General features: G+C 50.2%; 2 protein-coding genes across 2 annotated transcripts in view; one reads left to right on the forward strand and one right to left on the reverse strand.

Annotated features, from left to right (window-relative positions):
- LOC124015467 (neurobeachin-like) overlaps positions 1-16,804 on the reverse strand; it is a 127,066-nt gene extending 110,262 nt beyond the window's left edge. The window contains exons 1-6 of the mRNA XM_046330667.1: positions 16,405-16,804; positions 13,690-13,859; positions 11,978-12,043; positions 11,617-11,785; positions 9,685-10,049; positions 4,917-5,044 (exon numbers count right to left, since the gene is read on the reverse strand). Of these exons, the coding sequence (XP_046186623.1) occupies positions 4,917-5,044; positions 9,685-10,049; positions 11,617-11,785; positions 11,978-12,043; positions 13,690-13,859; positions 16,405-16,570 (1,064 nt within the window). The 5' untranslated portion in view covers positions 16,571-16,804. The remainder of the gene's footprint in view (positions 1-4,916; positions 5,045-9,684; positions 10,050-11,616; positions 11,786-11,977; positions 12,044-13,689; positions 13,860-16,404) is intronic.
- The window catches only part of LOC124015443 (mucin-2-like), a 312,521-nt gene that overhangs the window by 154,055 nt on the left and 136,092 nt on the right, over positions 1-22,374 (forward strand). The window lies entirely within an intron of this gene.

Consider the following 22,374-nt stretch of genomic DNA (forward strand, 5'->3'; position numbering starts at 1 on the left):
GACTAAACAGATCTGTGACTAATTGAGCAGTAGTCTGGGGGTGGTACTATGAACAGAGTAAACAGACTAAACAGATCTGTGACTAATTGAGCAGTAGTCTGGGGGTTGTACTATGAACAGAGTAAAGACTAAACAGATCTGTGACTAATTGAGCAGTAGTCTGGGGGTTGTACTATGAACAGAGTAAAGACTAAACAGATCTGTGACTAATTGAGCAGTAGTCTGGGGGTTGTACTATGAACAGAGTAAAGACTAAACAGATCTGTGACTAATTGAGCAGTAGTCTGGGGGTGGTACTATGAACAGAGTAAAGACTAAACAGATCTGTGACTAATTGAGCAGTAGTCTGGGGGTGGTACTATGAACAGAGTAAAGACTAAACAGATCTGTGACTAATTGAGCAGTAGTCTGGGGTTGTACTATGAACAGAGTAAAGACTAAACAGATCTGTGACTAATTGAGCAGTAGTCTGGGGTGGTACTACTATGAACAGAGTAAAGACTAAACAGATCTGTGACTAATTGAGCAGTAGTCTGGGGTTGTACTATGAACAGAGTAAAGACTAAACAGATCTGTGACTAATTGAGCAGTAGTCTGGGGGTGGTACTATGAACAGAGTAAAGACTAAACAGATCTGTGACTAATTGAGCAGTAGTCTGGGGTGGTACTATGAACAGAGTAAAGACTAAACAGATCTGTGACTAATTGAGCAGTAGTCTGGGGTTGTACTATGAACAGAGTAAAGACTAAACAGATCTGTGACTAATTGAGCAGTAGTCTGGGGGTTGTACTATGAACAGACTAAAGACTAAACAGATCTGTGACTAATTGAGCAGTAGTCTGGGGGTTGTACTATGAACAGACTAAAGACTAAACAGATCTGTGACTAATTGAGCAGTAGTCTGGGGTTGTACTATGAACAGAGTAAAGACTAAACAGATCTGTGACTAATTGAGCAGTAGTCTGGGGTTGATGAACAGAGTACTATGAGACAGAGTAAAGACTAAACAGATCTAAACAGATCTAATTGAGCAGTAGTCTGGGGGTTGTACTATGAACAGAGTAAAGACTAAACAGATCTGTGACTAATTGAGCAGTAGTCTGGGGGTTGTACTATGAACAGAGTAAAGACTAAACAGATCTGTGACTAATTGAGCAGTAGTCTGGGGGTTGTACTATGAACAGAGTAAAGACTAAACAGATCTGTGACTAATTGAGCAGTAGTCTGGGGGTTGTACTATGAACAGACTAAAGACTAAACAGATCTGTGACTAATTGAGCAGTAGTCTGGGGGTTGTACTATGAACAGACTAAAGACTAAACAGATCTGTGACTAATTGAGCAGTAGTCTGGGGGTTGTACTATGAACAGTAAAGACTAAACAGATCTGTGACTAATTGAGCAGTAGTCTGGGGGTGGTACTATGAACAGAGTAAACAGACTAAACAGATCTGTGACTAATTGAGCAGTAGTCTGGGGGTGGTACTATGAACAGAGTAAAGACTAAACAGATCTGTGACTAATTGAGCAGTAGTCTGGGGTGGTACTATGAACAGAGTAAAGACTAAACAGATCTGTGACTAATTGAGCAGTAGTCTGGGGGTGGTACTATGAACAGAGTAAAGACTAAACAGATCTGTGACTAATTGAGCAGTAGTCTGGGGGTGGTACTATGAACAGAGTAAAGACTAAACAGATCTGTGACTAATTGAGCAGTAGTCTGACTAAACAGGGGTGGTACTATGAACAGAGTAAAGACTAAACAGATCTGTGACTAATTGAGCAGTAGTCTGGGGGTGGTACTATGAACAGAGTAAAGACTAAACAGATCTGTGACTAATTGAGCAGTAGTCTGGGGGTGGTACTATGAACAGAGTAAAGACTAAACAGATCTGTGACTAATTGAGCAGTAGTCTGGGGTGGTACTATGAACAGAGTAAAGACTAAACAGATCTGTGACTAATTGAGCAGTAGTCTGGGGGTGGTACTATGAACAGAGTAAAGACTAAACAGATCTGTGACTAATTGAGCAGTAGTCTGGGGGTGGTACTATGAACAGAGTAAAGACTAAACAGATCTGTGACTAATTGAGCAGTAGTCTGGGGGTGGTACTACTAATTGAACAGTAGTAACAGACTAAACAGATCTGTGACTAATTGAGCAGTAGTCTGGGGGTGGTACTATGAACAGAGTAAAGACTAAACAGATCTGTGACTAATTGAGCAGTAGTCTGGGGTTGTACTATGAACAGAGTAAACAGACTAAACAGATCTGTGACTAATTGAGCAGTAGTCTGGGGGTGGTACTATGAACAGAGTAAAGACTAAACAGATCTGTGACTAATTGAGCAGTAGTCTGGGGGTGGTACTATGAACAGAGTAAAGACTAAACAGATCTGTGACTAATTGAGCAGTAGTCTGGGGGTGGTACTATGAACAGAGTAAAGACTAAACAGATCTGTGACTAATTGAGCAGTAGTCTGGGGGTGGTACTATGAACAGAGTAAACAGACTAAACAGATCTGTGACTAATTGAGCAGTAGTCTGGGGGTGGTACTATGAACAGAGTAAAGACTAAACAGATCTGTGACTAATTGAGCAGTAGTCTGGGGGTGGTACTATGAACAGAGTAAAGACTAAACAGATCTGTGACTAATTGAGCAGTAGTCTGGGGGTGGTACTATGAACAGAGTAAAGACTAAACAGATCTGTGACTAATTGAGCAGTAGTCTGGGGGTGGTACTATGAACAGAGTAAAAGACTAAACAGATCTGTGACTAATTGAGCAGTAGTCTGGGGGGTACTATGAACAGAGTAAAAGACTAAACAGATCTGTGACTAAAGCAGTAGTCTGGGGGTGGTACTATGAACAGAGTAAAGACTAAACAGATCTGTGACTAATTGAGCAGTAGTCTGGGGGTGGTACTATGAACAGAGTAAACAGACTAAACAGATCTGTGACTAATTGAGCAGTAGTCTGGGGTGGTACTATGAACAGAGTAAACAGACTAAACAGATCTGTGACTAATTGAGCAGTAGTCTGGGGGGGTGAACAGAGTAAAAGACTAAACAGATCTGTGACTAATTGAGCAGTAGTAAACAGACTAAACAGATCTGTGACTAATTGAGCAGTAGTCTGGGGGTGGTACTATGAACAGAGTAAACAGACTAAACAGATCTGTGACTAATTGAGCAGTAGTCTGGGGGTGGTACTATGAACAGAGTAAACAGACTAAACAGATCTGTGACTAATTGAGCAGTAGTCTGGGGGTGGTACTATGAACAGAGTAAACAGACTAAACAGATCTGTGACTAATTGAGCAGTAGTCTGGGGTGGTACTATGAACAGAGTAAACAGACTAAACAGATCTGTGACTAATTGAGCAGTAGTCTGGGGGTGGTACTATGAACAGAGTAAAAGACTAAACAGATCTGTGACTAATTGAGCAGTAGTCTGGGGGTGGTACTATGAACAGAGTAAACAGACTAAACAGATCTGTGACTAATTGAGCAGTAGTCTGGGGGTGGTACTATGAACAGAGTAAAGACTAAACAGATCTGTGACTAATTGAACAGAGTAAAGAGCAGTAGTCTGGGGGTGGTACTATGAACAGAGTAAAGACTAAACAGATCTGTGACTAATTGAGCAGTAGTCTGGGGGTGGTACTATGAACAGAGTAAAGACTAAACAGATCTGTGACTAATTGAGCAGTAGTCTGGGGGTGGTACTATGAACAGAGTAAAGACTAAACAGATCTGTGACTAATTGAGCAGTAGTCTGGGGGTGGTACTATGAACAGAGTAAACAGACTAAACAGATCTGTGACTAATTGAGCAGTAGTCTGGGGGTGGTACTATGAACAGAGTAAACAGACTAAACAGATCTGTGACTAATTGAGCAGTAGTCTGGGGGTGGTACTATGAACAGAGTAAAGACTAAACAGATCTGTGACTAATTGAGCAGTAGTCTGGGGGTTGTACTATGAACAGAGTAAACAGACTAAACAGATCTGTGACTAATTGAGCAGTAGTCTGGGGGTGGTACTATGAACAGAGTAAAGACTAAACAGATCTGTGACTAATTGAGCAGTAGTCTGGGGGTTGTACTATGAACAGAGTAAAGACTAAACAGATCTGTGACTAATTGAGCAGTAGTCTGGGGGTGGTACTATGAACAGAGTAAAGACTAAACAGATCTGTGACTAATTGAGCAGTAGTCTGGGGGTTGTACTATGAACAGAGTAAAGACTAAACAGATCTGTGACTAATTGAGCAGTAGTCTGGGGGTGGTACTATGAACAGAGTAAAGACTAAACAGATCTGTGACTAATTGAGCAGTAGTCTGGGGGTGGTACTATGAACAGAGTAAAGACTAAACAGATCTGTGACTAATTGAGCAGTAGTCTGGGGGTTGTACTATGAACAGAGTAAAGACTAAACAGATCTGTGACTAATTGTGTTTCATGTATTCATTTTCTATAATCATCTGTCTCTAAAAGAAAGTTATTTTGACTTTAACAGGTAGTGCATTCTGGGAAAGGGACATCAAAAGAGGAGCCAGGAAGAAGTGGAACTACAAACGCGCACACACACACACACACACACACACACACACACACACACACACACACACACACACACACACACACACACACACACACACACACACACACACACACACACACACACACACACACACACACACACACACACACACAGGCACACACACACAGGCACACACACAGGCACACACAGGCACACGCAGGCACACACACAGGCACACACAGGCACACGCACAGGCACACGCACAGGCACACACAGGCACACACAGGCACACACACAGGCACACACACAGGCACACACACAGGCACACACACAGGCACACACACAGGCACACACACAGGCACACACACAGACCTGTCGAAGGAGTGGAACTGCATTGGGTGTGTCTTGAGGGCGGGATCAGGGTGGTAGGGGGTGGGGCCAACTTCATGTCCCGCATCCCCACCGTCCAGGGGCGCGGCCACAAGGCTCTTCAGAATCTCCTACATGACCGAGAGAATCAATGATCAATAAAATGTACTGATTGACAGCAAGGACAGAAGAAAGAGGGAGAGAGATGTATAGTGAGAGAATAATACCAAAATATACGCTTGCTTTATCGACTTTCCAAAAAGCATTTGATTCTATTTGGCAGACAGAACTGTTCTACAAAGTTATTGAAAGTGGGGTAAAACATATGACATAATTAAATCAATGTATACTGGCAATAGGTGCAGCATTAAAATTGGTAAGAAAATAACAGAATTCTATAACCAAGGGGCCTTCGCCAGGGTTGTAATCTGAACCCTGCACTCTTCAATATTTACATCAACGAATTGGCCACTATTCTAGAAAAATCCTCAGCCCCTGGTGTTAGTCTCCACAGTTCAGAGGTTAAATGCCTGCTCTTCGCAGATGAACTATGCCTACTGTCACCCACAGCTCATGGCCTACAGCAGAGCCTGGACCTGCTAGAGCAGTACTGCCAGACATGGGCCCTGGCAGTAAACCCCAAAAAGACAAAAATAGTGATTTTCCAGAGAAGATCCACAGGGAAGCCTCAGGAAAAGACCTCTCTGATGAGGCTACCCGTCCTGTTGGGGGAGGACGCAGAGAGCTGTGGGTTGGCAGCGCACGACATAAGATGAGGGTCAGATTGGTTGACCAATCAACCTGCACATGTCCTCTATGCTTATTGTTATTGTTCAATGTGCTGGTTATTTTGACACGTGGTTATAATTGTTACTGTTGTCCTGTTGACAATTTGACTCTCATTTTTATTTATTTTTTATGTACATTGAGAGAGAGACAGAGAGACAGAGAGAGAGTGAGAGAGATAGAGAGAGTGTGAGAGAGAGAGTGAGAGAGTGTGAGAGAGAGAGACAGAGAGACAGAGAGACAGAGAGACAGAGAGACAGAGAGACAGAGAGACAGAGAGACAGAGAGACAGAGAGAGAGAGAGAGAGAGAGAGAGAGAGAGAGAGAGAGAGAGAGAGAGAGAGAGAGAGAGAGAGAGAGAGAGAGAGAGAGAGAGAGAGAGAGAGAGAGAGAGAGAGAGAGAGAGAGAGAGAGAGAGAGAGGCGGCAGGGTAGCCTAGTGGTTAGAGCATTGGACTAGTAACCAAAAAGTTGCAAGTTCAAATCCCTGAGTTGACAAGGTACAAAATCTGTTGTTCTGCCTCTGAACAGGCAGTTACACTGTTCCTTTTGAGAGTTGCTAAAATAAATTATTGTCCCTTTTGTACTTTAACTAATTGCACATCATTACAACACTGTATAAATACATAATATTATATTTGTAATGTCTCTATTCTTTTGGAAAGTTTTTATATTGTTTATTATCTCGTTCCATTGACTATCCTTTGAATTGAACTGAGAGAACAATGTGGAGAGTCAGTACCTCGACAACAGAATAGAGTCAGTACCTCGACAACGGAATAGAGTCAGTACCTCGACAACGGAATAGAGTCAGTACCTCGACAACGGAATAGAGTCAGTACCTCGACAACGGAATAGAGTCAGTACCTCGACAACGGAATAGAGTCAGTACCTCGGCAACGGAATAGAGTCAGTACCTCGGCAACGGAATAGAGTCAGTACCTCGGCAACGGAATAGAGTCAGTACCTCGGCAACAGAATAGAGTCAGTACCTCGGCAACGGAATAGAGTCAGTACCTCGACAACGGAATAGAGTCAGTACCTCGACAACGGAATAGAGTCAGTACCTCGACAACGGAATAGAGTCAGTACCTTGGCAACGGAATAGTCAGTACCTTGACAACGGAATAGTCAGTACCTTGACAACGGAATAGAGTCAGTACCTCGACAACTGAATAGAGTCAGTACCTCGGCAACGGAATAGAGTCAGTACCTTGGCAACGGAATAGAGTCAGTACCTCGACAACGGAATAGAGTCAGTACCTCGACAACGGAATAGAGTCAGTACCTCGACAACGGAATAGAGTCAGTACCTTGACAACGGAATAGAGTCAGTACCTTGACAACGGAATAGAGTCAGTACCTCGACAACGGAATAGAGTCAGTACCTTGGCAACGGAATAGAGTCAGTACCTTGACAACGGAATAGAGTCAGTACCTCGACAACGGAATAGAGTCAGTACCTTGGCAACGGAATAGTCAGTACCTTGACAACGGAATAGTCAGTACCTTGACAATGGAATAGTCAGTACCTCGACAACGGAATAGAGTCAGTACCTCGACAACGGAATAGAGTCAGTACCTCGACAACGGAATAGAGTCAGTACCTCGACAACAGAATAGAGTCAGTACCTTGACAACGGAATAGAGTCAGTACCTTGACAACGGAATAGAGTCAGTACCGACAACGGAATAGAGTCAGTACCTTGGCAACGGAATAGAGTCAGTACCTTGACAACGGAATAGAGTCAGTACCTCGACAACGGAATAGAGTCAGTACCTTGGCAACGGAATAGTCAGTACCTCGACAACGGAATAGTCAGTACCTCGACAACGGAATAGAGTCAGTACCTCGACAACGGAATAGAGTCAGTACCTCGACAACGGAATAGAGTCAGTACTTCGACAACGGAATAGTCAGTACTTCGACAACGGAATAGAGTCAGTACCTTGACAACGGAATAGAGTCAGTACCTTGACAACGGAATAGAGTCAGTACCTTGACAACGGAATAGAGTCAGTACCTTGACAACGGAATAGAGTCAGTACCTTGACAACGAAATAGAGTCAGTACCTCGACAACGGAATAGAGTCAGTACCTTGGCAACGGAATAGAGTCAGTACCTTGACAACGGAATAGAGTCAGTACCTTGGCAACGGAATAGAGTCAGTACCTTGGCAACGGAATAGAGTTGAATAGCTTGGATTGCGTCCTACCTGACAGGTCGCTCCTACCAGGTGGCGTGGCGAGAATCTGTCTCCTCACCACGCGCTCTCACCACTGGTGTCCCCCAGGGCTCTGTTCTTGGCCCTCTCCTATTCTCGCTATACACCAAGTCACTTGGCTCTGTCATAACCTCACATGGTCTCTCTTATCATTGCTATGCAGACGACACACAACTAATCTTCTCCTTTCCCCCTTCTGATGACCAGGTGGCGAATCGCATCTCTGCATGTCTGGCCGACATATCAGTGTGGATGACGGATCACCACCTCAAGCTGAACCTCGGCAAGACGGAGCTGCTCTTCCTCCCGGGGAAGGACTGCCCGTTCCATGATCTCGCCATCACGGTTGACAACTCCATTGTGTCCTCCTCCCAGAGCGCCAAGAACCTTGACGTGATCCTGGACAACACCCTGTCGTTCTCAACCAACATCAAGGCGGTGGCCCGTTCCTGTAGGTTCATGCTCTACAACATCCGCAGAGTACGACCCTGCCTCACACAGGAAGCGGCGCAGGTCCTAATCCAGGCACTTGTCATCTCCCGTCTGGATTACTGCAACTCGCTGTTGGCTGGGCTCCCTGCCTGTGCCATTAAACCCCTTCAACTCATCCAGAACGCCGCAGCCCGTCTGGTGTTCAACCTTCCCAAGTTCTCTCACGTCACCCCGCTCCTCCGTTCTCTCCACTGGCTTCCAGTTGAAGCTCGCATCCGCTACAAGACCATGGTGCTTGCCTACGGAGCTGTGAGGGGAACGGCACCTCAGTACCTCCAGGCTCTGATCAGGCCCTACACCCAAACAAGGGCACTGCGTTCATCCACCTCTGGCCTGCTCGCCTCCCTACCACTGAGGAAGTACAGCTCCCGCTCAGCCCAGTCAAAACTGTTCGCTGCCCTGGCCCCCCAATGGTGGAACAAACTCCCTCACGACGCCAGGACAGCGGAGTCAATCACCACCTTCCGGAGACACCTGAAACCCCACCTCTTTAAGGAATACCTAGGATAGGATAAGTAATCCCTCTCACCCCCCCCTTAAGTTTTAGATGCACTATTGTTAAGTGACTGTCCCACTGGATGTCATAAGGTGAATGCACCAATTTGTAAGTCGCTCTGGATAAGAGCGTCTGCTAAATGACTTAAATGTAATGTAATGTAATGAATAGAGTCAGTACCTTGACAACGGAATAGAGTCAGTACCTTGACAATGGAATAGAGTCAGTACCTTGACAACGGAATAGAGTCAGTACCTTGACAACAGAATAGTCAGTACCTCGACAACGGAATAGAGTCAGTACCTCGACAACGGAATAGAGTCAGTACCTCGACAACGGAATAGAGTCAGTACCTCGACAACGGAATAGAGTCAGTACCTCGACAACGGAATAGAGTCAGTACCTCGACAACGGAATAGAGTCAGTACCTCGACAACGGAATAGAGTCAGTACCTCGGCAACGGAATAGAGTCAGTACCTCGACAACGGAATAGAGTCAGTACCTTGACAATGGAATAGAGTCAGTACCTTGGCAACGGAATAGAGTCAGTACCTTGACAACAGAATAGAGTCAGTACCTTGACAACGGAATAGTCAGTACCTTGACAACGGAATAGAGTCAGTACCTTGACAACGGAATAGTCAGTACCTTGACAACGGAATAGTCAGTACCTCGACAACGGAATAGAGTCAGTACCTCGACAACAGAATAGAGTCAGTACCTCGACAACGGAATAGAGTCAGTACCTCAATATCAGATTAGAGTCAGTACCTTGACGTTGATGCCCTTGTTAGGCTGGCTGATGCTCGAGATCGACGAGGGCGGGGCTTGACCAGGATTGGAGGCAGTATTAGGGTTGTGGGGCGAATCAAATAGGCTCTCCCTTGACCTTCTAACCAGGGTACACAGTAGATCCCTCTCTCTGTCTCTGTCTGTCTCCCTGCCTGCCATGCCCATGCCCAGGCCCAGGCCCAGGCCCAGGCCCAGCTCTGCTCCGTTCAGACCCCCAGGGCCATGGCCCTCCTCCCCGATTCCTGAGTCGGTGTGGGGCAGAGAGGCAAGCGGAGAGTCATCCATGGGGTTGGGTATCTGCTTCTCCCCCTGACCACACTCAGGGAAGGAGGACGATGGGTGCTCTGGACATAGAGAGAGAGAAGGACACAGAGAAAGAGACACAGAAACAGAGAGAGAGATAGCGAGAGAAGCAGAGAGCGAGAGAAAGAGAGAGAGAGAGATATATATATATAGAGAGAGAGAGAGAAGGGGGGAGAGAGAGAGAGAGAGAGAGAGAGAGAGAGAGAGAGAGAGAGAGAGAGAGGGGGAGAGAGAGAGAGAGAGAGAGAGAGAGAGAGAGAGAGAGAGAGAGAGAGAGAGAGAGAGAGAGAGAGAGAGAGGGGGAGAGAGACAGAGGTAGTTTTGTTGTTAATATCTAATAGAACACGTCTATTCTATAATTGTTACAATCCTGTAGGCCTGGTTCCATTCTATAATTGTTACAATCCTGTAGGCCTGGTTCCATTCTATAATTGTTACAATCCTGTAGGCCTGGTTCCATTCTATAATTGTTACAATCCTGTAGGCCTGGTTCCATTCTAGAATTGTTACAATCCTGTAGGCCTGGTTCCATTCTAGAATTGTTACAATCCTGTAGGCCTGGTTCCATTCTAGAATTGTTACAATCCTGTAGGCCTGGTTCCATTCTAGAATTGTTACAATCCTGTAGGCCTGGTTCCATTCTAGAATTGTTACAATCCTGTAGGCCTGGTTCCATTCTAGAATTGTTACAATCCTGTAGGCCTGGTTCCATTCTAGAATTGTTACAATCCTGTAGGCCTGGTTCCATTCTAGAATTGTTACAATCCTGTAGGCCTGGTTCCATTCTAGAATTGTTACAATCCTGTAGGCCTGGTTCCATTCTAGAATTGTTACAATCCTGTAGGCCTGGTTCCATTCTAGAATTGTTACAATCCTGTAGGCCTGGTTCCATTCTAGAATTGTTACAATCCTGTAGGCCTGGTTCCATTCTAGAATTGTTACAATCCTGTAGGCCTGGTTCCATTCTAGAATTGTTACAATCCTGTAGGCCTGGTTCCATTCTAGAATTGTTACAATCCTGTAGGCCTGGTTCCATTCTAGAATTGTTACAATCCTGTAGGCCTGGTTCCATTCTAGAATTGTTACAATCCTGTAGGCCTGGTTCCATTCTAGAATTGTTACAATCCTGTAGGCCTGGTTCCATTCTAGAATTGTTACAATCCTGTAGGCCTGGTTCCATTCTAGAATTGTTACAATCCTGTAGGCCTGGTTCCATTCTAGAATTGTTACAATCCTGTAGGCCTGGTTCCATTCTAGAATTTAGAATTTACAATCCTGTAGGCCTGGTTCCATTCTAGAATTGTTACAATCCTGTAGGCCTGGTTCCATTCTAGAATTGTTACAATCCTGTAGGCCTGGTTCCATTCTAGAATTGTTACAATCCTGTAGGCCTGGTTCCATTCTAGAATTGTTACAATCCTGTAGGCCTGGTTCCATTCTAGAATTGTTACAATCCTGTAGGCCTGGTTCCATTCTAGAATTGTTACAATCCTGTAGGCCTGGTTCCATTCTGACCCTATAATCAGGGACTGATTCACAGCTGGGACACCCAGTGAGTGGGGGACATAGGACAGTGTGACACCAGAGGGACAGAAAATAGTGTGACACCTGTGCTGGTGGGGGAGTTGATCTCGTGGCGGATGCTCCTCCCTGATAGGCTGCTGGACCTGCCAATCTCTCTCTGTGGTTCCAGGATGTCCCGGTACTTTGACACCATGAGGACAGATATGAAGTAGACCACCGCCAGGGCCAGGAACTGAGCCTGCTTACTGTCATCCTGAGAGGGAAAACATTTACACATTACATACCTATTAACAACAGACACATGTTCAACCACACACACACACACACACACACACACACACACACACACACACACACACACACACACACACACACACACACACACACACACACACACACACACACACACACACACACACACACACACACACACACACACACTCACCACGTCTCTGAAGACCACGGCTCTTAGGCGGTTGATGTCAACATCCTGTAGGAGTCTGTCTGGATCCTGGAGAAGCAAGGGCAGAGGAGTTATAACCTCTTATAACCTCACATACACACACCTGGGATCTGTGGGGGTGTGAGGGTGGGGGTGTGGGCGGGTGGGGGTGTGATGGTGTGGGTGTGGGCGGGTGGGGGTGTGATGGTGTGGGTGTAGGCGGGTGGGGGTGTGATGGTAGGGGTGTGGGCGGGTGTGGGGGAGTGTGGGTGGATGGCGGTGTGTGGGTGTGGGGGAGTGTGGGTGGTTGTGGGATAGTGTGGGTGGATGGTGGTGTGTGGGTGTGGGGAGTGTGGGTGGGTGTGGGGGAGTGTGGGTGGATGGTGGTGTGTGGGTGTGGGGGAGTGTGGGCGGGTGTGGGGGAGTGTGGGTGGATGGTGGTGTGTGGGTGTGGGGGAGTGTGAGTGGATAGTGGTGTGTGGGGTGTGGGGAGTGTGGGCGGGTGGGTGGGTGTGTGGGGTGTGATGGTGTGGGTGTGGGGGAGTGTGGGCGTGGGGGAGTGTGGGTGGATGGTGGTGTGTGGGTGTGGGGGAGTGTGGGTGAGTGGGTGGGGGTGTGGGGGAGTGTGGGTGGATGGTGGTGTGTGGGTGTGGGGGAGTGTGGGTGGATGGTGGTGTGTGGGTGTGGGGGAGTGTGGGTGGATGGTGGTGGGTGGGTGTTGGTGGAGTGTGGGGGAGTGGGGGAGTGTGGGTGGATGGTGGTGTGTGGGTGTGGGGGAGTGTGGGTGGGTGTGGGGGAGTGTGGGTGGATGGTGGTGTGTGGGTGTGGGGGAGTGTGGGTGGGTGTGGGGGAGTGTGGGTGGATGGTGGTGTGTGGGTGTGGGGGAGTGTGGGCGGGTGTGGGGGAGTGTGGGTGGATGGTGGTGTGTGGGTGTGGGGGAGTGTGGGTGGGTGTGGGGGAGTGTGGGTGGATGGTGGTGTGTGGGTGTGGGGGAGTGTGAGTGGATAGTGGTGTGTGGGTGTGGGGGAGTGTGGGCGGGTGGGTGGGTGTGTGGGGTGTGATGGTGTGGGTGTGGGGGAGTGTGGGCGTGGGGGAGTGTGGGTGGATGGTGGTGTGTGGGTGTGGGGGAGTGTGGGTGAGTGGGTGGGGGTGTGGGGGAGTGTGGGTGGATGGTGGTGTGTGGGTGTGGGGAGTGTGGGTGGATGGTGGTGGGTGGGTGTTGGTGGAGTGTGGGGGAGTGGGTGGGGGTGTGGGGGAGTGTGGGTGGATGGTGGTGTGTGGGTGTGGGGGAGTGTGGGTGAGTGGGTGGGGGTGTGGGGGAGTGTGGGTGGATGGTGGTGTGTGGGTGTGGGGAGTGTGGGTGGATGGTGGTGGATGGTGGTGGGTGGGTGTGGGGGAGTGGGTGGGGGAGTGTGGGTGGATGGTGGTGTGTTGGTGTGGGGGAGTGTGGGTGGATGGTGGTGTGTGGGTGTGGGGGAGTGTGGGTGGATGGTGGTGTGTGGGTGTGGGGACGTGTGGGTGGATGGTGGTGTGTGGGTGTGGGGGAGTGTGGGTGGATGGTGGTGTGTGGGTGTGGGGGAGTGTGGGTGGATGGTGGTGTGTGGGTGTGGGGGAGTGTGGGTGGATGGTGGTGTGTGGGTGTGGGGGAGTGTGGGTGGATGGTGGTGTGTGGGTGTGGGGGAGTGTGGGTGGATGGTGGTGTGTGGGTGTATTACCTTGCTGGCTGCAGCTGCACTCTGTAGACTGTCCTGTGACTTGCTGGCTGCAGCTGTACTCTGTAGACTGTCCTGTGACTTGCTGCTGGGCAGGTTGGACTTGGAGAAACAGCCTCTATCTCTCTGTCTCTGTCTACACTCTAGACAGTTCCTCACTGCTACACAACATACTGGGGGAGGGAGGGATGGATGAGGGAGGGAGGGAGGGGGGGAAGGGGGGATGGATGGATGAGGGAGGGAGGGGAGGATGGATGGATGAGGGAGGGGATAAAGAAGAAAAGTAAGGTTCTAGAAAGGTTAAAGGTTATAGAAAGGTTAAAGGTTATAGAAAGGTTAAATGTGAGTCACAGAATATATATATTTTGCTAAATGGACGTTGTACTAACTACCCACTATCTAACACATTCTCTCTCTGTCTCTCTTTATCTGCCTCTCTCTCTCTCTCTCTCTCTCTCCCTGTCTCTCTCTCTCCCTGTCTCTCTCTCTCTCTCTCTCCCTGTCTCTCTCTCTCCCTGTCTCTCTCTCTCTCTCTCTCTCACTCTCTCCCTGTCTCTCTCTCTCTCTCTCTCTCACTCTCTCCCCTGTCTCTCTCTCTCTCTCTCTCTCTCTCTCTCTCTCTCTCTCTCTCTCTCTCCTGTCTCTCTCTCTCCCTGTCTCTCTCTCTCTCTCTCTCTCTCCCTGTCTCTCTCTCTCTCTCTCTCTCTCTCTCTCTCTCTCTCCCTGTCTCTCTCTCTCTCTCTCTCTCTCTCTCTCCCTCTCTCTCTCTCTCTCTCTCTCTCTCTCTCTCTCTCTCTCTCTCTCTCTCTCTCTCTCTCTCTCTCTCTCTCTCTCTCTCTCTCTCTCTCTCTCTCTCTCTCTCTCTCTCTCTCTCTCTCCTGTCTCCCTGTCTCTCTCTCTCTCTCTCTCTCTCTCTCTCTCTCCCTGTCTCTCTCTCTCTCTCTCTCTCTCTCTCTCCCTGTCTCTCTCTCTCTCTCTCTCCCTGTCTCTCTCTCTCCCTGTCTCTCTCTCTCTCTCTCTCTCTCTCTCCCTGTCTCTCTCTCTCTCTCTCTCTCTCCTGTCTCTCTCTCTCTCTCTCTCTCTCTCTCTCTCTCTCTCTCTCTCTCTCTCTCTCTCTCTCTCTCTCCCTGTCTCTCTCTCTCCCTGTCTCTCTCTCTCTCTCTCTCTCTCCCTGTCTCTCTCTCTCTCTCTCTCCCTGTCTCTCTCTTTATCTGCCTCTCTCTTTTTTCTCTCTCTCTCTCTCTCTCTCTGTCTCTCTCTCTCTCTCTCTCTCTCTGTCTCTCTCTCCCTGTCTCTCTCTCTCCCTGTCTCTCTCTCTCCCTGTCTCTCTCTCTCCCTGTCTCTCTCTCTCCCTGTCTCTCTCTCTCTCTCTCTCTCTCTCTCTCTCTGTCTCTCTCTCTCTCTCTCTCTCTCTCTCTCCCTGTCTCTCTCTCTCTCTCTCTCTCTCTCTCTCTCTCTGTCTCTCTCTCCCTGTCTCTCTCTCTCCCTGTCTCTCTCTCTCTCCATGTCTCTCTCTCTCCCTGTCTCTCTCTCTCTCTCTGCCTCCCTCTCTCTCTCTGCCTCCCTCTCTCTCTCTGCCTCCCTCTCTCTCTCTGCCTCCCTCTCTCTCTCTGCCTCTCTCTCTCTCTCTGCCTCTCTCTCTCTCTCTGCCTCTCTCTCTCTCTGCCTCTCTCTCTCTCTGCCTCTCTTTCTCTGCCTCTCTCTTTCTGTGTCTTTCTCTGCGTCTTTCTCTGCCTCTCTCTCTGCCTCTCTCTCTCTCTCTCTGCCTCTCTCTCTCTCTCTGTCTCTCTCTCTCTCTGTCTCTCTGTCTCTCTCTCTCTGCCTCTCTCTCTCTCTCTGCCTCTCTCTCTCTCTCTGCCTCTCTTTCTCTGCCTCTCTCTTTCTGCGTCTTTCTCTGCCTCTCTCTCTGCCTCTCTCTCTCTGCCTCTCTCTCTCTCTCTCTCTGTCTCTCTCTTTATCTGCCTCTCTCTTTTTCTCTCTCTCTCTCTCTCTCTCTCTCTCCCTGTCTCTCTCTCTCTCTCTCTCTCTCTCTCTCTCTCTCTCTCTCTCTGTCTCTCTCTTTATCTGCCTCTCTCTTTGCCTGTCTCTCTCTCTCTCTGCCTCCCCTCTCTCTCTCTGCCTCCCTCTCTCTCTCTGCCTCTCTCTCTCTCTCTCTCTCTCTCTCTCTCTCTCTCTCTCTCTCTCTCTCTCTCTCTCTCTCTCTCTCTCTCCCTGTCTCTCTCTCTCTCTCTCTCTCTCCCTGTCTCTCTCTCTCTCTCTCTCCCTGTCTCTCTCTCTCTCTCTCTCTCTCTCTCTCTGCCCTCTCTCTCTCTGCCTCCCTCTCTCTCTCTGCCTCCCTCTCTCTCTCTCTCTCTCTCTCTCTCTCTCTCTCTCTCTCTCTCTCTCTCTCTCTCTCTCTCTCTCTCTCTCTCTCTCTCTCTCTCTCTCTCTCTCTCTCTCTCTCTGCTCTCTCTCTCTCTCTGCCTCTCTCTCTGCCTCCCTCTCTCTCTGCCTCCCTCTCTGCCTCTCTCTCTCTCTCTCTCTGTCTCTCTCTCTCTCTTTGCCCCTCTCTCTCTCTCTCTCTGCCTCTCTCTCTCTCTCTCTTTGCCTCTCTCTCTCTCTCTGCCTCTCTCTCTCTCTCTCTCTCTCTGCCTCTCTCTCTCTCTCTCTTTGCCTCTCTCTCTCTCTCTCTGCCTCTCTCTCTCTCTCTCTGCCTCTCTCTCTCTCCCTCTCTCTTACCCAGTCGTAGACACTGTCTCATCAGACCTCCAGAGGACATATTCTTCTCAGCCTCTATCTCAGAGAAGTTGAGGGAGCTGGCGAACACCAGAACGTCCACCATGGCCATGAGTCGAGACAGAAAGGACACCGCCGTCTCTGAAGACATGCCCTGGGTCAACTCCATGTTCTCTAACTCAACCTGATGGGACAGGTTAGTCACACACACACACAGACACACACACACACACACAGACACACATGCAAGGATACGCTAGTGAGCACACACACATTTACACCGATTCCTGCAAACACACACACATTTATGACCCATGCTAGTGACAAGCATCACAGATCTAGGCCAGTATCACAGACCCAAGCCAGTGACCAGCATCACAGACCCAGGCCAGTGGCCAGCATCACAGACCCAAGCCAGTGACAAGCATCACAGATCTAGGCCAGTATCACAGACCCAGGCCAGTGACCAGCATCACAGTGACAGACAGACACACAGTGGGGGGTAGTGACAGGTCTGTCTGGGTACCAGTGGGGGGGTAGTGACAGGTCTGTCTGGGTACCAGTGAGGGGGGTAGTGACAGGTCTGTCTGGGTACCAGTGGGGGGTAGTGACAGGTCTGTTTGGGTACCAGTGGGGGGGGGTAGTGACAGGTCTGTTTGGGTACCAGTGGGGGGGTAGTGACAGGTCTGTTTGTGGTACCAGTGGGGGGGTAGTGACAGGTCTGTCTGGGTACCAGTGGGGGGGGGAGTGACATGTCTGTTTGGGGTACTAGTGGGGGCGGGGGTAGTGGCAGGTCTGTTTGGGGTACCAGTGGGGGGGTAGTGACAGGTCTGTCTGGGTACCAGTGGGGGGAGTGACATGTCTGTTTGGGTACCAGTGGGGGGGGGTAGTGACAGGTCTGTTTGGATACCAGTGGGGGGGTAGTGACAGGTCTGTTTGGGTACCAGTGGGGGGGGACAGGTCTGTTTGGGTACCAGTGGGGGGGGATAATTTGTAAGTCGCTCTGGATAAGAGCGGGACTTAAATGTAAATGTAAATAGTGACATGTCTGTTTGGGTACCAGTGGGGGGGGGGGTAGTGACAGGTCTGTTTGGGTACCAGTGGGGGGTAGTGACAGGTCTGTTTGGGTGCTCAGTGGGGGTGGGTAGTGACAGGTCTATTTGTGGTACCAGTGGGGGGTAGTGACAGGTCTGTTTGTGGTACCAGTGGGGGGGTAGTGACAGGTCTGTTTGTGGTACCAGTGGGGGGTAGTGACAGGTCTGTTTGGGTACCAGTGGGGGGGGGTAGTGACAGGTCTGTTTGGGTACCAGTGGGGGGGTAGTGACAGGTCTGTTTGTGGTACCAGTGGGGGGGGGGTAGTGACAGGTCTGTTTGGGTACCAGTGGGGGGTAGTGACAGGTCTGTTTGTGGTACCAGTGGGGGGGTAGTGACAGGTCTGTTTGGTACCAGGGGGGGAGTGACAGGTCTGTTTGTGGTACCAGTGGGGGGGGTAGTGACAGGTCTGTTTGGGTACCAGTGGGGGGGGTAGTGACAGGTCTGTTTGGGTACCAGTGGGGGGAGTAGTGACAGGTCTGTTTGGGGTACCATGGGGGTAGTGACATGTCTGTTTGGGGTACCAGTGGGGGGTTGTGACATGTCTGTTTGGGGTACCAGTGGGGGGTTGTGACATGTCTGTTTGGGGTACCAGTGGGGGGGTAGTGACAGGTCTGTTTGGGTACCAGTGGGGGGGGTGGGTAGTGACAGGTCTATTTGTGGTACCAGTGGGGGGGGTAGTGACAGGTCTGTTTGTGGTACCAGTGGGGGGGGGTAGTGACAGGTCTGTTTGTGGTACCAGTGGGGGGGGACAGGTCTGTTTGGGTACCAGTGGGGGGGGGTAGTGACAGGTCTGTTTGGGTACCAGTGGGGGGGTAGTGACAGGTCTGTTTGTGGTACCAGTGGGGGGGGTAGTGACAGGTCTGTTTGGGTACCAGTGGGGGGGGGGGGGTAGTGACATGTCTGTTTGTGGTACCAGTGGGGGGGTAGTGACAGGTCTGTTTGTGGTACCAGGGGGGTATTGACAGGTCTGTTTGTGGTACCAGTGGGGGGGTAGTGACAGGTCTGTTTGTGGTACCAGGGGGGGTAGTGACAGGTCTGTTTGGGTACCAGTGGGGGTGGTAGTGACAGGTCTGTTTGGGTACCAGTGGGGGGAGTAGTGACAGGTCTGTTTGGGGTACCATGGGGGGGGGTAGTGACATGTCTGTTTGGGGTACCAGTGGGGGGGGGGGTTGTGACATGTCTGTTTGGGGTACCAGTGGGGGGGGGTTGTGACATGTCTGTTTGGGGTACCAGTGGGGGAGGGGTAGTGACATGTCTGTTTGGGGCACCAGTGGGGGGGGGGGTTGTGACATGTCTGTTTGGGGTACCAGTGGGGGGTAGTGACAGGTCTGTTTGGGTACCAGTGGGGGGGTAGTGACAGGTCTGTTTGGGTACCAGTGGGGGGAGTAGTGACATGTCTGTTTGGGTACCAGTGGGGGGGTAGTGACAGGTCTGTTTGGGGTACCAGTGGGGGGGTAGTGACAGGTCTGTTTGGGGTACCAGTGGGGGGTAGTGACAGGTCTGTTTGGGTACCAGTGGGGGAGTAGTGACAGGTCTGTTTGTGGTACCAGTGGGGGGTAGTGACAGGTCTGTTTGGGGTACCAGTGGGGGGAGTAGTGACAGGTCTGTTTGTGGTACCAGTGGGGGTAGTGACAGGTCTGTTTGGGGTACCAGTGGGGGGGGTAGTGACAGGTCTGTTTGTGGTACCAGTGGGGGGGTAGTGACAGGTCTGTTTGGGTACCAGTGGGGGGGGAGTAGTGACAGGTCTGTTTGGGGTACCAGTGGGGGGGTAGTGAGAGGTCTGTTTGGGTACCAGTGGGGGGGGTAGTGACAGGTCTGTTTGGGTACCAGTGGGGGGTAGTGACAGGTCTGTTTGGGGTACCATGGGGGGGTAGTGACATGTCTGTTTGGGGTACCAGTGGGGGGTAGTGACATGTCTGTTTGGGGTACCAGTGGGGGGGTTGTGACATGTCTGTTTGGGGTACCAGTGGGGGGTAGTGACATGTCTGTTTGGGGTACCAGTGGGGGGGGGGGTTGTGACATGTCTGTTTGGGGTACCAGTGGGGGGTAGTGACATGTCTGTTTGGGTACCAGTGGGGGGGGGTAGTGACAGGTCTGTTTGGGTACCAGTGGGGGGGGGGGTAGTGACAGGTCTGTTTGGGTACCAGTGGGGGGTAGTGACATGTCTGTTTGGGTACCAGTGGGGGGTAGTGACAGGTCTGTTTGGGTACCAGTGGGGGGGTAGTGAGAGGTCTGTTTGGGTACCAGTGGGGGGTAGTGACAGGTCTGTTTGGGTACCAGTGGGGGGGTAGTGACAGGTCTGTTTGGGGTACCAGTGGGGGGGGTAGTGAGAGGTCTGTTTGGGTACCAGTGGGGGGGTAGTGACAGGTCTGTTTGTGGTACCAGTGGGGGGGTAGTGACAGGTCTGTTTGGGGTACCAGTGGGGGGTAGTGACAGGTCTGTTTGTGGTACCAGTGGGGGGGTAGTGACAGGTCTGTTTGGGTACCAGTGGGGGGGGGGGGGGAGTAGTGACAGGTCTGTTTGTGGTACCAGTGGGGGGTAGTGACAGGTCTGTTTGGGGTACCAGTGGGGGGTAGTAATAATATAATAATATATGCCATTTAGCAGACGCTTTTATCCAAAGTGACTTACAGTCATGTGTTTGTGGTACCAGTGGGGGGTAGTGACAGGTCTGTTTGGGTACCAGTGGGGGGAGTAGTGACAGGTCTGTTTGGGGTACCAGTGGGGGGGTAGTGAGAGGTCTGTTTGGGTACCAGTGGGGGGTAGTGACAGGTCTGTTTGTGGTACCAGTGGGGGGGGGGGGGTAGTGAAAGGTCTGTTTGGGTACCAGTGGGGGGGTAGTGACAGGTCTGTTTGGGGTACCAGTGGGGGGTAGTGACAGGTCTGTTTGGGGTACCAGTGGGGGGGTAGTGACAGGTCTGTTTGTGGTACCAGTGGGGGGGTAGTGACAGGTCTGTTTGGGTACCAGTGGGGGGGGGTAGTGACAGGTCTGTTTGGGGTACCAGTGGGGGGGTAGTGAGAGGTCTGTTTGGGTACCAGTGACAGGTCTGTTTGGGTACCAGTGGGGGTGACAGGTCTGTTTGGGTACCAGTGGGGGGGGGTAGTGACAGGTCTGTTTGGGGTACCAGTGGACAGGAACAGGAACAGGAACAGTAACAGTGACAGGAACAGGAACAGGAACAGGGACAGGAATGTCTGTTTGAACAGTAGGAACAGTGACAGGAACAGGAACAGAACAGGAACAGGAACAGGAACAGGAACAGTGACAGGAAAGCCCAGGAACTTATGGAACATGGACAGGAACAGGAACAGGAACAGGAACAGTAACAGTGACAGGAACAGGAACAGGAACAGGAACAGGGACAGGAACAGTGACAGAAACAGTAACAGTAACAGTGACAGGAACAGGAACAGTGACAGGAACAGGAACAGGAACAGGAACAGGAACAGTGACAGGAACAGTGACAGGAACAGGAACAGGAACGGGAACAGTGACAGGAACAGTGACAGGAACAGGAACAGTGACAGGAACAGTGACAGGAACAGTGACAGGAACAGGAACAGTGACAGGAACAGGAACAGTGACAGGAACAGTGACAGGGACAGGAACAGTGACAGGAACAGGAACAGTGACAGGAACAGTGACAGGAACAGGAACAGTGACAGGAACAGTGACAGGAACAGTGACAGGAACAGGGACAGGAACAGTGACAGGAACAGGGACAGGAACAGTGACAGGAACAGTGACAGGAACAGTGACAGGAACAGTGACAGGGACAGGAACAGTGACAGGAACAGGAACAGGAACAGGAACAGTGACAGGAACAGGAACAGTGACAGGAACAGGAACAGGAACAGGAACAGTGACAACAGGAACAGTGACAGGAACAGTGACAGGAAACAGGAACAGTGACAGGAACAGGGACAGGAACAGTGACAGGAACAGTGAGGAACAGGAACAGTGACAGGAACAGTGACAGGGACAGGAACAGTGACAGGAACAGGGACAGGAACAGTGACAGGAACAGGAACAGGAACAGGACAGGAACAGTGACAGGAACAGTGACAGGAACAGGAACAGTGACAGGAACAGTGACAGAACAGGACAGGAACAGTGACAGGAACAGGAACAGTGACAGGAGTGACAGGAACAGGAACAGTGACAGGAACAGGAACAGTGACAGGAACAGTGACAGGAACAGTGACAGGAACAGGACGGGACAGTGACAGTGACAGGAACAGGAACAGTGACAGGAACAGGAACAGTGACAGGAACAGACAGAACAGGAAGGAACAGTGACAGGAACAGTGACAGGAACAGGAACAGGAACAGGAACAGTGACAGGAACAGGAACAGTGACAGGAACAGGAACAGTGACAGGAACAGTGACAGGAACAGGAACAGTGACAGGAACAGTGACAGGAACAGGAACAGGAACAGTGACAGGAACAGGAACAGTGACAGGAACAGGAACAGTGAACAGGAACAGTGACAGGAACAGTGACAGGAACAGGAACAGGGACAGGAACAGTGACAGGAACAGTGACAGGAACAGTGACAGGAACAGGAACAGTGACAGGAACAGTGACAGGAACAGTGACAGGAACAGTGACAGGAACAGGAACAGTGACAGGAACAGGAACAGGGACAGGAACAGTGACAGGAACAGTGACAGGAACAGTGACAGGAACAGTGACAGGAACAGTGACAGGAACAGTGACAGGAACAGGAACAGGGACAGGAACAGTGACAGGAACAGGAACAGTGACAGGAACAGGAACAGTGACAGGAACAGTGACAGGAACAGTGACAGGAACAGGAACAGTGACAGGAACAGGACAGGAACAGTGACAGGACAGGAACAGTGACAGGAACAG

Source organism: Oncorhynchus gorbuscha, linkage group LG02, assembly GCF_021184085.1.
Source record: "Oncorhynchus gorbuscha isolate QuinsamMale2020 ecotype Even-year linkage group LG02, OgorEven_v1.0, whole genome shotgun sequence".
Taxonomy (NCBI): Eukaryota; Metazoa; Chordata; class Actinopteri; order Salmoniformes; family Salmonidae; genus Oncorhynchus; species Oncorhynchus gorbuscha.